Genomic DNA, 16,994 nt, shown 5'->3' on the forward strand with positions numbered 1-16,994 from the left:
CCCATTTACAATTACTTTTTGAGATCTATCAGTCAGACAGTTTTTGGCAGCAGGGTTTGGCAGCTGTGTATGCACTCCTAGGCACCAGCAGAAGGCTCTGCTGCAGTTTCCCTGGGGGAGGCTCCCTCCACAGGGTTTCTCTCTGGATATCCAGAAGGTAGTTCTCTCCTAACTCCTAGAACTCTCTGTTGGGCTGGTGCAAGCTGAGGATTTCTTCTGCCTGCACTGGAACTCAGCCCATTGGCAGATAGGAAGAAATAGGATGTGGAGGGCATGGGGCCTGGTCACTCTGAAGTCTAGTCATGACAGGCCCCTGTTTGCCATGCAATCAGGGAGCGCTTTGCTGGATTGGACCCTACAGACATCACCCCTCCAAACCTATCAATGCCTCCAATTCACTGGCCCCAAATCACAGGTCTACCTCTCTATCTTTTAGTCAGGACCAATTGACTTCAAAGCTTTGGCACAGTACAGTTTAGTGAAGCATTCTATGAGAATTTTCTTGCTTATACCTTAGTTCTGCAACGTACTTTGAGCTCCACTATACAAACACAAACTATTATTATCTCCTTACTCTGTGTGTTTGCGTCTCAACATTAACATTATTTAATCTCTCTCTCCTCTGGTAATTTTCCTTGTGCATTCTGGAGCATATGTGTTCCTAATAATGAAAGGTCTTACTGTCCCTAGCCATGGTAAGTATGGTTAGACATGCTAAAAATATAATAAATTGATTTTCCAGTGGCACGTATTCTCGATTATACTTTATCATAATTTACAAGCTAATTCAGTATCTCTGATAGCTCAGAAAAAGGAGGCACAAATACTGTACACATTGCAACTATACCTATGGGGTAGGGAGGACAAGAACTTTGTGTCAGGAAACCTGGGATACCCCTGAGTATGCGCATTTTAGGAACAGCATTTCTGGGACTGATGTAATAGAAAATGGCCTTCTCCTGCAGGTTTACAGCAAACCAACTACTTCTCCAGCTTTCAGTAAACATCCCACCAACCTTCCTTCAGTGTTTCTCTACTCTCTCAAGTTTTTCAGCCTCTCAAATGCCCCATACTTTGGACTTGTCTACACACGGAAGTTGCTAGGTTTAACAACAATTTAGTTAAACGGATACAAACTCATGTCTCTAAGGTGCCACAAGTACTCCTTTTCTTTTTGCAAACTCATGTATGGATATTCTTATAAGACTTTAAAACTGGCTATATGGGTTTTGATTGAGCTTGTATATTTACCAACTTAAGCTAAACCAATGTAAGTCGGGTCTAAATCAATTTAAGATGTCCACGCACAAATCACACCTTTAGCTAAACTGGTGCAACTATGCGTCTAGATCAGATCTTTATCCCTCTCAGCTGTGCCATATTTCTCTGTTCCTGCTAGGGCTCCTGAATGTGGTAAAGCAATGTGGCCTGTAGTAGGTGAAGCTGGGTATATGGCACAACCCACACTTAATAAAAATATGGGGCCAGTTCCTCAGCTGGTGTAAACAGAAGTAGTTCTATTAACTTTAGTAGAGCTGCACCAATATATACCAGCTGGGGATCTGGCTGCTTAAGCCTATGCACTGTTTTGTGTGTGAATACTCTTTAAAATATGATATCGTATGGGTTCACTAAGAAGAGTGCAGTGTTTCGAACCAAAACAGTTCAAATTTGGATGCCCCACACTGCTCCACCAATGTACTTACTACTTATAGGGTTAGCTCAATTTCTAGGCTCATTCAGTCCTCTGGCTGTCTTACTATGGTATGATTATGATATGGAAACTGGACCACTAGGATTTCAGCTGAAACCACCAACTTGTTGCACATGAACTGTATAGACTTTTGATCGCCAGTGACTTATATTGAATTTGAACTTGCGACCTAGAGGCAAAAGAAGCCATATTCCAAATTCATTTTATTATTAACACCTTACCATTTTCCTTGACATATTTTAGGGATTTGGTTTCTCCACATAGGACAGATGTAATTTTACATATATCTAAATCAGAAATCTTGGAAATGGTGTTTAAGTTGGTACCTTATATACTCCCAAGTGTTACAGATTGTGCCATACAGAGATTTGTTTTGTTTTGCCATGTGATCTACAGTATTAATGGTACCCTTGACTTGTACAGAATGCAGTTATCATCATTTGATAGTCATGCATGATAAAAATTGTTTAAAAAACAAAGCCCAAATCCAGATACTTAAACATACTGTACTTGCTGTGCTCATCAAGCACAAATAAATATGTATGATACTGGTGGATACATCCATACATTCAAGCAAATGCAAATGGGAGACGATAGACATGCAAGATGGAACAATGAACACAAGTCACATGGTTAAAATGCTAATCCTGGCATTCTATATTAAAATTGAAATACTTTAGAGGAAAGTTTTTTGTGAATTTGCTCATTTGTTTTCCATATACAGTGTGCCTCTAATGTTCATTTTCTTTATTAGTGAAAAAGTCCTCAACAACTTTGCGATTGATTCTAATTTTAATAAAATTTGGAGGCAGGAGCAAACCTGTAGCAAAATTATTTTCCCTGATGTGCCTCATAATTAAAGAGACAATTGTTAGCCAGATGTTACCTCAGCCAAAAAGTTGTTTTTAAAACACAGTATGACAAGTTATGCAGCGGGATTAGCTTATCATGAAATCCACCAGAGAGTAAAAGCTGCAGCTGTACTAATGCAATCAATACAATGGAGGGTTTTTTTTCCCACATGGCATTATCATTCATTTCCTTTGCAGTCATAATGAAAACAAAACCAAAGAAATATGGCCCTTTTACATGCTTGATGTTCACACAGATGGGCTTCGATGGTTGCTTTGTTTACTCTTACCCTCATCCCTTCAAATCGTGACAATGCTCTTAATGGTCTCAAAGCTCGGAGAGTCCTAAGGGATTTAATAGGACCCATTTCGGAGTATCCAAGTGAGTTAGCTATGAGGCTTATTAAAGAGACCTGAATGGAGACATAAAGCAAAAGTCCAAACTATTAGCACAATCCTACCATTTTACTTCTCTTCTGCCTTTCCCTCCTGAAAAGAAAAAACCTGTTAGTGGGACAATGATGAAATACCCTAAATGGAAGACATTGAATTAGATCAATGCAGAAAGAAAAGAAGTTTTAACATCCAGATATATACACAGTTCTTTCCATGATGCCTTCAGAATATAAAGCCTTTGTTTCCAATTGAATGTAAACTCGTAGAAATAGAGTCTATTTCCCACTAGCAAAGCACACAGGTGCCTAGTAATGTCAACAGGAGCTTTTTGGCCAGAAAAAGAGGATATCACAAATACAAATCTGCGGCACCGACATTTTATTTAGCTTACAGCTGACAGAGGTGTGTGTGTGCGTCTATCATTAGAAGTATTATTAAATCATGTAAATGCTGCAATTTAGTGCTCTCCCAATGAATCACTTTAAGATCCTGCAAGATCCAATGATTTATTAAAATGATAGAAGATTTTAAGATTGCCATTGTCAACTGAATTATCAATCATAAATACTGATTTTAAAAGATCTCCCCTTAACCTGACACTGGATCTGAGTTTATTATAGACTCTTTAAAAGAATTATGTATATAATTTGTATGACTCTTTCCATTTTCACCGTTATCTGGAGCCCCACACAGCACCTAAAAGAGAAGATTCTATGTTATTTTCCTGTAAGGAAAGTAAGAAGGTGCTCAGCATTAAAGGTGCACATACTTGATAGACACTAAAAGATACCCTTACCCTTATGCTCTCAAATCTGGATAGGGCTCGGAGGGGCCTCAAGGCCCTCAGTGTTCTGAGAGATTTCATAGTGCCCAGCTGGTCATAATCAAGAGTTGTTGCTATCAGGCAAACAACTGAAATCTGTGCAGATTGAATGGAATTTGAGATTATTCATCAGATGAACAAACACGAAGTAAATGGGTTTTACAGCCACAGTTGACATTCACAGCCTGAATTCTTACTAACCAGGGAGTGAAAAAGGAAGCTACTCCCATACTCTGTAAGCATCTCTCTGACTTTCAAGAGTAAAATAAACAGATTAATTTTTGTTCCATCTTTACAACCTTTTCTATTGCCAGGAATTGAGATTTTACGGACTACCTGCATTAATATATGCATTGCTCACCCTGACAAATCCTTTGTTCCTGTCTATCTAAGGTACTTATATGGCCCCCATTACTGTAATATCTGAGTGCTTTCCAGTCTTGAATGTGTTTATCTTCCCCACCCCCCCTGTAATGGAGAGACATGCCATTACCTCCATTTTACAGAGGAGACCAGAAACACATCATGCAGGAGGTCTGTGATGGAGCAGGAAATTGAACCCATGTTGTCTAAGTCCCAGGCTAGCATCCTAACCCCCGGGCCATCCCTACTCCTATAAGCTTAGTCATTTAACTACACAAAGCAGAGCAGACAGTAATCATCTCTAAATATCTTTGTACAATGCACTCAGTGTTTTAATTTTTTATAAATTAATGGTTCTATTGCACCTTTTAGACACAGCCAGCAGTAGGGTAGCAGCTCCTGGAGTTAATAGTGCCAGGGGCAGACACAATGGGCCAGATTCTCAGCTGGTGTAAATCAGCACAGCTGTGCTGGAAGAAGCATTGGTGTACAGCACAGAGCACTAGCCACTGATACACACTTTAACATGGTGCAATAGGCAAACTCACCTCACTGATTCAGCTCCTGTGGCTGGAGTGGAAGGAAGACTGATAATAAATGCTTCTGTACCATGGTGATAAGCATGGTATAGAAACTTACTAGGTAGATAGATCAGACATAGGCTAGGTTTAAGTAGATAATTTTTATAGGTTCCATATATTAATTAGTGATATTTTTCTCTCCCTTTCTAAGGCTTGCTCACTTGGGATTAATGATTAACTAGGGCAGCCTGGCTTTTACAGGTGGAGGGCCTATGAAAAACATTTAAAACTCTCTGTAACGTTTCTGAATTGCATTAGGATTAGTGTGGTATAAAGCTTTTACTGACACTCATTTGGGATGCTCTGTCTAGCCTGGTATTGTCTTCACCGTTCATTATTAATGTAGCCAACCAAAACTCAGTCTGCTGAAACCTTTATAACCACAGTGCACTACATTGCCAAGCAGTCTCTCATTTTCACACTCTCTCATGCTCATGCCCACTGCTGTAAATGTTCATTTAATATTTGTTTGCCTTTCACTCTGAGTTTCTTGAAAATTGTGGTTAAAATCTGGACCTTGATATTGCATTAACATAGAGTCAAATTCTGCTGTCCTTATTCACTCCACCCATTGACTTCAATGGGAATGTTGCCCAACGAAGGAGAAAGGACTGTAGGATTCAGCCCATAGTATTGGGCACATGTGCTGCGTGCATATATAAAATAGCTTTTCAACTGTTGACTCTCAACATTGTAACATAATTGGCATGACTGAGGTATTCCCTGTATAGTAAGGACCCCACTACAGCATAGATACACAGCCCTGTGAGGTATACTGCCCCAGTAGGAATTTCAGAAGGTGTCTGGACATATTTCTACTCCTACCCCCTTTGGAAAATTTAATACTGATAATGTGTCTGCTGCAAGCTTCATGCAAGTGGTTTTTTTTGTCCAGCTAGCTGGGAGTAAAGGGGGTTGCTCTTTTAAGAATTTCTTACAACGGGTGGGAAGAAGGGGGAAAGTTTACAGGGATGGACAGGAAGGGCAGGAAGCAGTTGTGCTCAGATCAGGAGAAAGTAACTGCCCTGCCCTCCCTGCTGACTGGAAGAGTGGGAGGATATTTATACCCCATGCAGCCCTGAAGAGGCCCTCTTTATGAGGATCAAGGTGGCAGCATACACCCACCCTGAATATGGCAAAAGGACTGGGTTCCCCCTTGACCTGGTGTGGACATTATGCTAGTTGCTCTTTTCCTTGTGGGGAGCTGGGAAGGAATTTTTCCCTCACCAACAGATTGGCCAAGCGGACGGGGGGAGAGTTCACCTTCCCAACAACGGTCTGAGACCCAATGGGGTGGAGTAAGAGGGTTAGGTTATAATGTTGCAACTTACTACATAAAACTTGTGGTGAATGTCCAGTGCAGGTGTAACCCACAGACCTCCAGGGTGTGGTGTTCTGTCCCATCTAGTGGCACCGAGACCACTTAGAGACAGAGAGAGAGAAAATGAGTCTGCTCCTACAGCCTTCGCTAACAGCCATTTGGCTTTTAGCTCATGTGGTAGAGGCTCATCCACTAGGCTCCAGAGGCCCGAGGTTTGATCCTGCCCGCTGACGACTGGGGTCTGTCGACGTTACACAGGTACTATGGGAGGAATATGGGTATTGGATAACACAGATTGGAAAAGGATTTGAAGGAAATCATTCCTTAAGGGAGCTGAGTAAAGGGGTTTTGGGGCCCCTCCATCTCGTACAAGGGGAAGCGACCCCTCTCCTTTTCCTAGCACCCTTTAAAGGAGTTGAGGAAGGGGTTTGGGGCTCCTATGTCTGGCATAGCGGGGAGGTGACCCTCCTCCTTCCTGTACTGTACAATTTGTTGCCAGGTACTCCCGGATATTTTAAGTGAATAAAGTTGCAGCCTAATTAAACCACACCTGGTGCCTCCTGTCTTTTGTCTGGCATAGCCAGACAATGGCACTAGTCCTGCAGAGTCCTTGAGTTCCCCGTCCACAGTTGTTTGCCTGTGGGGGAGGTGAATGAAAAAGAGAACTGTGTGCATTATTATGAATAGGTTGAGAGATGATATGAAAAACAGAAACTAAATTACCAACACACTTGCTAAAAGTTCAGCTCTTTCATTTTTTAAAAAAATGTATTTTTACAACAAAAGGATTAAAATGCAGTGCAACCACAATCCTTTCCCCTTGTTATCTTTACCCAGATGAGTTACAGGCAAAACTTTTGACAGGTTTTCAGGTCTCCCACAATTCAGGGGCGCTATTTGGGGGCGGGGGGACAGGGAAGGGCTCTAGCCCCTCCTGAGTTTTGTAGAGGAGATCTACTCACCCTAGCCCCAGACTGAGCTCTTAATTGCAACAGCTTGAGTGTGATATGTGGACCTCCGAAGCTGTGAGCAGCACAGGCTTTGGGGCAGGGAATTTGTTTATAAACAGATTTCAGAGCAGCAGCCGTGTTAGTCTGTATCCGCAAAAAGAAAAGGAGTACTTGTGGCACCTTAGAGACTAACCAATTTATTTGAGCATAAGCTTTCGTGAGCATCCGATGAAGTGAGCTGTAGCTCACAAAAACTTATGCTCAAATAAATTTGTTAGTCTCTAAGGTGCCACAAGTCCTCCTTTTCTTTTTATAAACAGAAGCAGGGTGATAAAGATAACAAAAGCCTTATCATTAAAGTAAATTAAGGATCCTTAGATGATCCTGAAAGCACTGCCATGCACTTCAGTTAAAAGACAGGAAACAAAGCATTGGAATAAAAGGTGAGAATCGAGAGAGGTACATATTCAGCATATTCATAAATGATCTGAAAAAGGGGGTAAACAGCGAGGTGGTAAAATTTGCAGATGATACAAAATTACGCAAGATAGTTAAGTCCATAGCAGACTGCAAAGAGTTACAAAGGGATTTCACAAAACTGGGTGACTGGGCAACACAATTCAATATTGATAAAAGCAAAGTAATGCATTTAGTAAAATATAATCCCAACTATACATACAAAATGATGGGGTCTAAATTAGCTGAACCCATCAATAAAGAAATCTTGGAGTCATTGTGGATAGTTCTCTGAAAACATCTGCTCAATGTGCAGTGGCAATTAAAAAGGTAACAGATTATTGGGATCATTAGGAAAGGGATAGATAAGAGAAAAAATATCATATTGCCTCTATATAAATCCACGGTACGCCAACATATTGAATAGTGCGTGCAGATTTGGTCACCCTATCTCAAAAAAGATACATTGGATTTGGAAAAGGTACAGAGAAGGGCAACAGGAATGATTAGGGGCATAGAACTTCTTCTGTATAAGGAGAGATTAAAAAGACTGGGACTTTTCAGCTTGGAAAAGAGATGACTAAGGGGGGATATGATAGAGGTCTATAAAATCATGACTGGAGTGGAAAAATTGAATAAGGAAGTGTTATTTACTCCTTCACATAACACAAGAACTAGGGGTCACCCAATGAAATTAATAGGCAGCAGATTTAAAACAAACAAAAGAAAGCATTTCTTCACAGTCAACATGTGTAACTCTTTGCCAGGGGATGTTGCAAAGGCCAAAACTATAACAGGGTTCCAATAAGAACTAGGTAAGTTCATGGAGGATAGGTCCATCAATTGCTATTAGATAGGGTGGACAGGGATCCAACACCATATTCTGCATGTCCCTCGCCTCTGTTTGCCAGTGGGCAACAAGGCAACTAGATGATTGCCTGTTCTGTTCATTCCCTCTGAAGCACATGGCATTGGCCAGTGTTGGAAGACAGGATACTGGGCTAGATGGACCATTGGGCCTTACCCAGTATGGCCATTCTGATGTTCTTATATAGAACCCAGATGTATCTGCTCCCTGCTGTAACCCACTGGACCCCGCTCTCCTCCCAGAGTTGGGATATAACTCAGGAGTCCTGATGGGGTCTCTCTCTCCACAGTTAGTAATAAAGTAAGAATATACATTAAAATTTTAAACCGAACCAGTGTCCCTTAACTGACTTGCCACAAGATATCAGAACATGTTGTTATTAGAGCTGAGTGTGTCTAATATTTATTTAATTTTCTTTCTTTTTTAACGGAATTAGACACAGGGCTCCTGTCAGCTAATTGCTAAGTTATCTGCCAAAAAAAATAGAGTTTTCAAGTGCCTAAATAGCCCCAGGAGTCATGGTTAAAGCAAACCAAAATCTGAAATGGTGCCTCTGCTGCACATGTGCTTTATTCTCTTCTTCCCTCAATCCCAGATTCATGGGCCATAGGTCCACCTCTGCTCAAGGCCAAAGGTGTATTGTTCAAATCCTGTAAGACCAGGTTTCAGCTCAGAACGGGTTACCAGTTTCTCTAGAGTGCCAAAAATGTCACCCTGAAATACATCACAGGTGCTGCTGTCCTCCTGACACAGATTTACACAGTATTAGATATCTATTCAGAGGATTAGGCTGTCAAGCTGTGTGATATTTGGCCATGATTTACAAGGCTGGAGTCAGTCCTCAGTTCGAGACAACTTGTCTAAATACTCTACTGTTGATTTCAAAGGTATTTGATTTCTCCCTGTCAAATTTTATTTATAGGAAAATCACTACAGCAGAGAGTTGGCTGTTTGGACTTGATTAACTATGACCCCAAAGGCTATTAAAAAAAAATCAAACAGCTTTCAAAATCAGTGCTGACTGCCCCACCTAAGCACAGCAAAAAGGAAAGTCAGCACTTTTCTAATGTGTGTTTTTTCCTTTTGCAAGCTTGTGACCTGTCTTGTATTCTGTATAATATCAGACTTACCCCCTGAACCCTGCAGGAATCTGGAAAGGACTGGTGGAGAGAATGTAAGCCCCAATTTTAACAATAGTGCACATTTTTCTAACTATTTTAATCTTTGTATTTATAGCCAATAGGATTTTCTAGGTAAAACTACATCTGAAACCATGAAATATGGTAATATTATGGCACTTAGCTTACTCCAATGGAGTTTCTACAGTCTCCGTAAAGGTGTATCTTCATTAGGAAAAAACCAAAAAGCATGTTCTTAACTCATGTCAGCTAACATGATAACTAATATGAGGTGAAATCCTAGTGATGACCAAGCAGTTTGTAGTCTTCACACATATTAGCTGGTCAAGATAAAGACTATGCGGGAACCTAGAGTTTATACAGACCTGCTAATGTGTTAACATTAAAAGCTGCCTTGGCATCCCTAGGATTTTACCTTATATAAGTTGCCATGTGTTAGCTAACCCAAGTTAAGAACAAGCTTTATTTTCCTAGAGAAGACAAGATCAAAGAGCAACAAGGAGTCCTTGTGGCACCTTAGAGACTCACAAATTTATTTGGGCATAAGCTTTTGTGGGCTAAAACCCACTTTATCAGATGCATGGAGTGGAAAATACAGTAGCAGGTATATATACACAGTACATGAAAAGATGGGAGTTGCCTTACTCACACCTTCTTGTCAACTGTTTGAAATGGGACACCCTCATTACCACTACAAAAGTGATTTTTCCTCCCTTGGTATTCTACTGTTCAGAATAGCCTACTTCCACTTTAATTGAATTGTCTCGTTAGCACTGACCTCCCACTTGGTAAGGCAACTCCCATCTTTTCATGTACTGTGTATATATACCTGCTATTAAGTATCTAAGTACCAATGCCTCTTGGGGCATGGGGCTTCAGCCACCTAGGAAGTTGTGGGCTGGGGTGGCTCCAAACCCCACACTGCCTGGGGAACTGTGGTTGGGGCTGCTCCAATCCCCCCACCACCTGCAGGCTGGTGCTGCTCCAGTCCCTCTGCTGCATTAATTTTGCTTTCAGTTAATTGCAGGAATTAATTGTGATTAATTGATGGCCCTAGTGGCAGCAGAACAAGATAGATAGATAGAGAAAACTAAAACTATCCATTAAATATCCTATGCAAAAACATATTCACAGTGGAATGTGGAGAAGGAGGAAAATGTTCCTGAGGGAAAAGAGGTACTGGTAAAATAACACGCAGTTCAGGGAAGGAAAGATAATTTAAGGGGAATAGAATCCTAGAATATCAGGGTTGGAAGGGACCTCAGGAGGTCATCTAGTCCAACCCCCTGCGCAAAGCAGGACTAATCCCCAACTAAATCATTCCAGCCAGGGCTTTGTCAAGCCTGACCTTAAAAAACTCAAAGGAAGGAGATTCTACCACCTCCCTCGGTAACACATTCCAGTACTTCACCACCCTCCTAGTGAAAAAGTCTTTCCTAATATCCAACCTAAACCTCCCCCACTGCAACTTGAGACCATTACTCCTCGTTCTGTCATGGGGTACCACTGAGAACAGTCTAGATCCATCCTCTTTGGAACCCCCTTTCAGGTAGTTAAAAGCAGCTATCAAATCCCCCCCTCATTCTTCTCTTCTGCAGAATAAATAATCCCAGTTCCCTCAGCCTGTGCTCCATGAATATGGAGATGAAGACGTACTGTTTGTAGACAAAGAGAAATTTATAGCATTTATGATATAAGCAATCAATTGCACTTCACAGACAGAGGAAAAGACTGAAAGAATAAAAAAACCCAAAGTGTCAGAAAAATATTTTCATATAGGCAATCGCTCGATAAATCACATTCATGCCATTTTGAATCATAGACGTGCAGGACTGGAAGGGATCTCAATAGGTCATCTAGTTCAGTCCCCTGACCTCAAGGCAGGACTAATAATAACTAGACTATCCCTAACAGGTGTTTGTCCAACCTGGTCTTAAAAATCTCCAATGATGGAGATTCCACAACCTCCCTAGGCAATTTATTCCAGTGCTTAATCACCTTGACAGTTAGGAAGTTTTTCCTAATGTCCAACCTAAATCATTCTTGCTGCAATTTAAGACCATTGCTTCCTGTCCTATCCTCAGAGACTAAGGAGAACAATTTTTCTCCTTCTTTCTTGTAACAACCTTTTATGTACTTGGAAACTGCTATCATGTCCCCTCTCAGTTTTCTCTTCTGGAGACTGGAAAACCTGGGTTTATTTAATCTCCCCATCTGGGTCATGTTTTCTAGACCTTTAATCATTTTTGTTGCTCTTCTCTGGACTTTCTCCAATTTGTCCACATCTTTCCTGAAATGTGGCACCCAGAATTGGACACAATACTCCAGATGAGGCCTAATCAGCATGGAGTAGAGCAGAAGAATTACTTCCCATGTCTTGCTTATAACATTCCTGCTAATACATCACAGAATGATGCTGGAGTTTTTTTGCAAAAGTGTTTCACTATTGAATCATATTCAGCTTGTGATCCACTATGACCCCCAGATCCCTTTTTGCAGTAGTCCTTCCTAGGCAGTCATTTCCCATTTTGTATGTGTGCCACTGACTGTTCCTTCCTAAGTGGAGTACTTTGCATTTGTCCCTATTGAATTTCATCTTATTTACTTCAGACCATTTATCCAGTTTGCCCAGATCATTTTGAATTTTAATTCAGTCCTCCAAAGCACTCATAACCCCTCCCAACTTTGCATTATCTCCAAACTTGATAAGTGTACTCTCTACACTATTATCTAAATCACTGATGAAGATATTGAACGGAACCAGACATAGGACTGATCCCTGTGAGACCCCATTTAATATGCCTTTACAGTTTGACTGTGAAGCATTGATAACTACTCTCTGGGATTGATTTTGCTCCATCTAGGCTATATTTTTCCTTAGTTTGTTTCTGAGAAGGTCAGATGAGACAGTATCAAAAGCCTTACTAAAGTCAAGATATGCTACATCTACCACTTCCCTCTATCCACAAGGCATGTTACCCTGTCTAAGAAAACTATTAGGTTGCTTTGACATGATTTGTTCTTGACAAATCCATGTTGACTGTTACATATCACCTTATTATCTTCTAGGTGTTGCGAATTTCTGTAATTCCCTGGGTGGTCCTTATTCCATTTTGTATAGATTGGCACTATATTTGCCCTCTTCCAGTCCTTTGGAATCTCACCCATCTTTCATGAGTTTTTGAAGATCATCACTAATGGCTCAGATATCTCTTCAGTCAGCTCCTTGCATATTCTAGGACAGTGGTTCCCAAACTTATTCCACCACTTGTGCAGGGAAAGCCCCTGGTGGGCCATGCCAGTTTGTTTACCTGCCGCGTCTGCAGGTTCGGCCTACCCCGGCTCCCACTGGCCGCGGTTCGCTGCTCCAGGCCAATGCGAGCTGCTGGAAGCAGCAGCCAGTGTGTCCCTTGGCCCGTGCCGCTTCCAGCAGCTCCCATTGGCCTGGAGCAGCGAACCACGGCCAGTGGGAGCCACGATCAGCCGAACCTGCGGATGCAGCAGGTAAACAAACCGGCCTGGCCCACAAGTGTTCTAGGATGTATTTCATCAGGCCCCACTGACTTGAAGACACCTAAATTGTCAAAGTAATTTTTAACGTGTTCTTTCTCTATTTTAACCTCAGATCATATCTCCTTTTCACTGGCATTCACTATATTAGACGCCCAATTGCTACTAACCTTTTTGGTGAAAACTGAAACAAAAAGAAAAGGAGTACTTGTGGCACCTTAGAGACTAACTAATTTATTTGAGCATAAGCTTTCGTGAGCTACAGCTCACTTCATCGGATGCATCCGATGAAGTGAGCTGTAGCTCACGAAAGCTTATGCTCAAATAAATTGGTTAGTCTCTAAGGTGCCACAAGTACTCCTTTTCTTTTTGCAAATACAGACTAACACGGCTGCTACTCTGAAACCTGAAACAAAAAGGGCATTTAACATGTCTCCCGTTTCCGCATTTTCTGTTATTGTCTTCCCCCACTCATTGAGTAATGGGCCTACCCTATCCTTGGTCTTCCTCTTACTTCTAAAGTATTTGTATAATATTTTCTTGTTACCCTTTATCATATGTCTCTCACTAGTTTAATCTCATTTTGTGCCTTGGCCTTTCTCATTTTGCCCCTACATACTTGTGTTGTTTTTTTAATATTTATCATTTGTCATTTGACCTAATTTTTAGCCAGTTTGTATCCAAAGATACTCTTCCTGTTCCTCGATAGGTAGTAGATAATACTGTAGTTTAAACAACATGATTCTAACATTTTTTGGTGGAACATAGTCTAATAACACATGGTCAGGAATTAAAGAAAACTATTTTTGAAATGGAAAATAAACCTGACATGTACAAGAAACATGGTTAGTGACCAAACTTATGTTTAGACTTCCAGGATACTATGTAATCATATGTGAAAGAGAAATAAGAGGAGGAAGGTCTTAGTTATGTTGACATAGATATACAGAACTTATGTTTTGGATACAATACTGTTGAGATTCCTCTGCAGAATAATAGCACCTTTATACAAATCTATAAACTTTACAACCCGTGTGCAGAACTAGACAGTTTAGAATTGGAAGAGTTAGCAAAGGGCTCAAAGGCCCATATATTATTTGTGGAGACCTTATTAGCCATAATGAATTATGGGGAAGCAGGAAAACTGATTATAATGGCAAATGCATGGAATAGTTCATTGAGATGCATAACCTGGCATTGCTCAATACTGGAGCACCTACTAGGTTTTATTTGGTGGATGGAACCTTTTAATGTTTAGATCTGGGAACTGCAACTGCATCCGATGAAGTGAGCTGTAGCTCACGAAGGCTTATGCTCAAATAAATTTGTTAGTCTCTAAGGTGCAACAAGTACTCCTTTTATTAAAAAAGAAGAGAAGTATCTACATTTAGAGTGCTAACAGGTCACTGTAACCTGAATCGTCATTTATATTTATGAAAAAAGCACAAAGATTGGTTGTGAGACATATTCAAAGTATAAGAAACAGTTTAGCATCTGTTGTGGCAATGCAGGAACAATTACACAGAAAGAAAGATTGTCTATGAAGAATCGAGACACCTCAGGGTGAAGGAATATAGGCTGAAAGGATTGGTGAAAATACTGGGAAAATGGAGTAGCATTAAAAAGCATTACTTCTCTTTTTCAAGGATACAGGACTGGGTGAGAGGATATAGATTTTTTGCTTATGCGAAAACTGTGCTAGGTAGTGGTTTTTGCCTCACATGCTGAAGTTGTGGCACCATAAAACAACAGTGAAAGAAAGAAAGGGGGCTGCAGTGTGGAAACTGACAGTCACTCTCTGGGCTTAAAGAGGGAAAAGGAAGAAACCCAGGGAGAGAGAGAAGCCTTGGGATCCTGGCCCTGAGGGAAGGGTTTATCCAGAAGGGTGGAGAAGAGAGCCCGTGGGAGCGAAGCAGAAAGCAGCCCAGGGAAAGAGCAGTGAGGTTAGAGATTGTGCAGACCGTGGCTGCTGGTTGCAGGGTCGCTGGGCTGGAACCGGACTAGTGGGCCATGGGGGCCATAACAGAACCTAGAGTGGATGATCTATCCTACTTAACAAAGCAGGATAGCTTCCTACTACATATTTTCTGGTGTTTTGATTAGTCTTATTTTTAATTTGCAAAGCATTGGGGCTTCTAGTGTTTCCTTTGTGGCATTTCATAGAATCCAAGAGATCTCATATTGTTAGGAAGTTTTTCCAAATATTCAGTCTACATTTTCCTTTCCTTAGTTTAGTCCAGTTGCTCTTTGTTATACTCCATTGTACACTCCCAAATAATCCCTCTCCCTCCTTGACATTTACTCCCTTCATTACCTGCAGGCGGTTAGGCTGTTTTCATGTTCCCATTAACTTGCTACTTAATCCATGTATATAGACCCACATTATATACATGCCTGATTCAGATTTTACTCAGACTTTACTCAGGCAACATTTGGCTCTGAAGCTAGACCATGTGGGTGTTTTGCTTGAGTAAAGACTGTGTATAAAGTGAGTAGGGATGTCAGCATTTGGCCCATGTTATTTAGTTCTTTTTCCATCACGACTAGTCTTTCTCGGTCCTTGATAATTTTTGTTGCTCTTCTCTGAACTCCCTTCAATCAAACAAATAGCGTCAGATGGTTCCACATGGAAGGGGGAAATTTTTACTTAGGATGCTGATACATCAGGTGACCCTAAGAAGGGTACACCACACTACATATGTGGAAACACTGAATGGGTGGGATGAAGGAGGAGCTGGAGAAGAAAGTGATATCAGGTAAAGGTTTCCCCTCCACAAATGGCACAATATCCATGCCTTGGCAGCACTAATTTACACATGGGAGTCAACACACATGGATGATTCAAACTACAAAGGCTGCCGTAGCTTATAGGAAACACAGAAGCCATCCGCAGCTGTTACTACTATTCAATATTTATATTACAGAACTGTCCAGCAGGATCAGGATCAAGGCCCCACAGTGGTAGGCACTGTACAAAGATACGTTCTCTGCCCTAAAGAAGCTAAAGTCTTCTGCGCTGCATGGCAGACACCATGGGCACAAGCTGCTGAGTTAAGTAGGTGAGTAGGCACAAACTCCTGCTGCAGGTTTGTGTATGTGGCGTCTAGCTAGTGCAGATAGCTACACCAATTTGTGTTTGTAAGTTTGTTCCTAGGATATTCCTGTAGCCTTGGGTCCAGAAACTACAATTCCCAGGATGCACCACAAAGTGGGGGGGGGGAGAGGGGAGGGTAGGGAGACTGAAAGAAAGAGGAGGAGGAATAAGGTGAACTCTGAGAAGGAGCCTGGGGAATAAACCTTATCTATACTGTTATCTAGTTTCCTGAGTCTTCCTCACAGGGATTGAGGTACAAACACGTCCTTATGCAGTGACATTAGCTTCAGTTTGGGCTGTGTGCAATGGGGTATTTGAGCATTCCCACTATTGTTATGCCAGTGTGGCATACACACTGAGTTTAATTTACCCCTATGTCTATAGCGCATCTATTACGTAATACTACTTATCATAAACTTTCACAGCTGCTGGCTACTTCCATATTGACTTCTATGAAATGGCAATATGTGTCTCAAACTGGACTGTCTGAGAGTGCTATCTCTAGCCTTTCCTTGCCCTCCCACCCATCTGTCAAATAATAATAAAAAAAAATCATTTGGGCAACCCAACTGATTCTTCATTGGCCCAGGGAGTGGGAGTCCCACAGACACTACTGACTATATAGTAGGTCCAGTTTTTGTTGACCAACACCATTATGGAATTTACTGGAATTTGCTGTTTGTAGGCCTGTTTCTGAAAACCTTACTGGCAATGAGTAGCACCAATTCTGCTGAATTGTCCCATAAAGCCAATGGATGAATTGAAGTCAATGGCAAAACTCCATTGACTTTAGTGAGGCCAGGCTTTCACCCAGTGAGACTTCTTGTGCTATGCAATAGGAGCAATGTGGCAGAATCATTCCCTGTGAAATATATATTGTTGAAATTATATAATCAAATAGGACATTTTGGTTTTTTTTTGCACCGAG

At 41.2% G+C, this 16,994-nt stretch overlaps 1 protein-coding gene across 1 annotated transcript in view; it reads right to left on the bottom strand.

Moving 5' to 3' along the window:
- Positions 1-16,994, bottom strand: part of SCN5A (sodium voltage-gated channel alpha subunit 5) — a 319,838-nt gene that overhangs the window by 29,830 nt on the left and 273,014 nt on the right. Inside the window, exons 22-23 of the mRNA XM_074946329.1 lie at positions 3,758-3,880; positions 2,856-2,978 (exon numbers count right to left, since the gene is read on the bottom strand). Coding sequence (XP_074802430.1) covers positions 2,856-2,978; positions 3,758-3,880 — 246 coding nt within the window. The remainder of the gene's footprint in view (positions 1-2,855; positions 2,979-3,757; positions 3,881-16,994) is intronic.

The sequence above is a fragment of the Natator depressus genome, chromosome 2, assembly GCF_965152275.1.
Source record: "Natator depressus isolate rNatDep1 chromosome 2, rNatDep2.hap1, whole genome shotgun sequence".
In the NCBI taxonomy this organism is placed as follows: Eukaryota; Metazoa; Chordata; order Testudines; family Cheloniidae; genus Natator; species Natator depressus.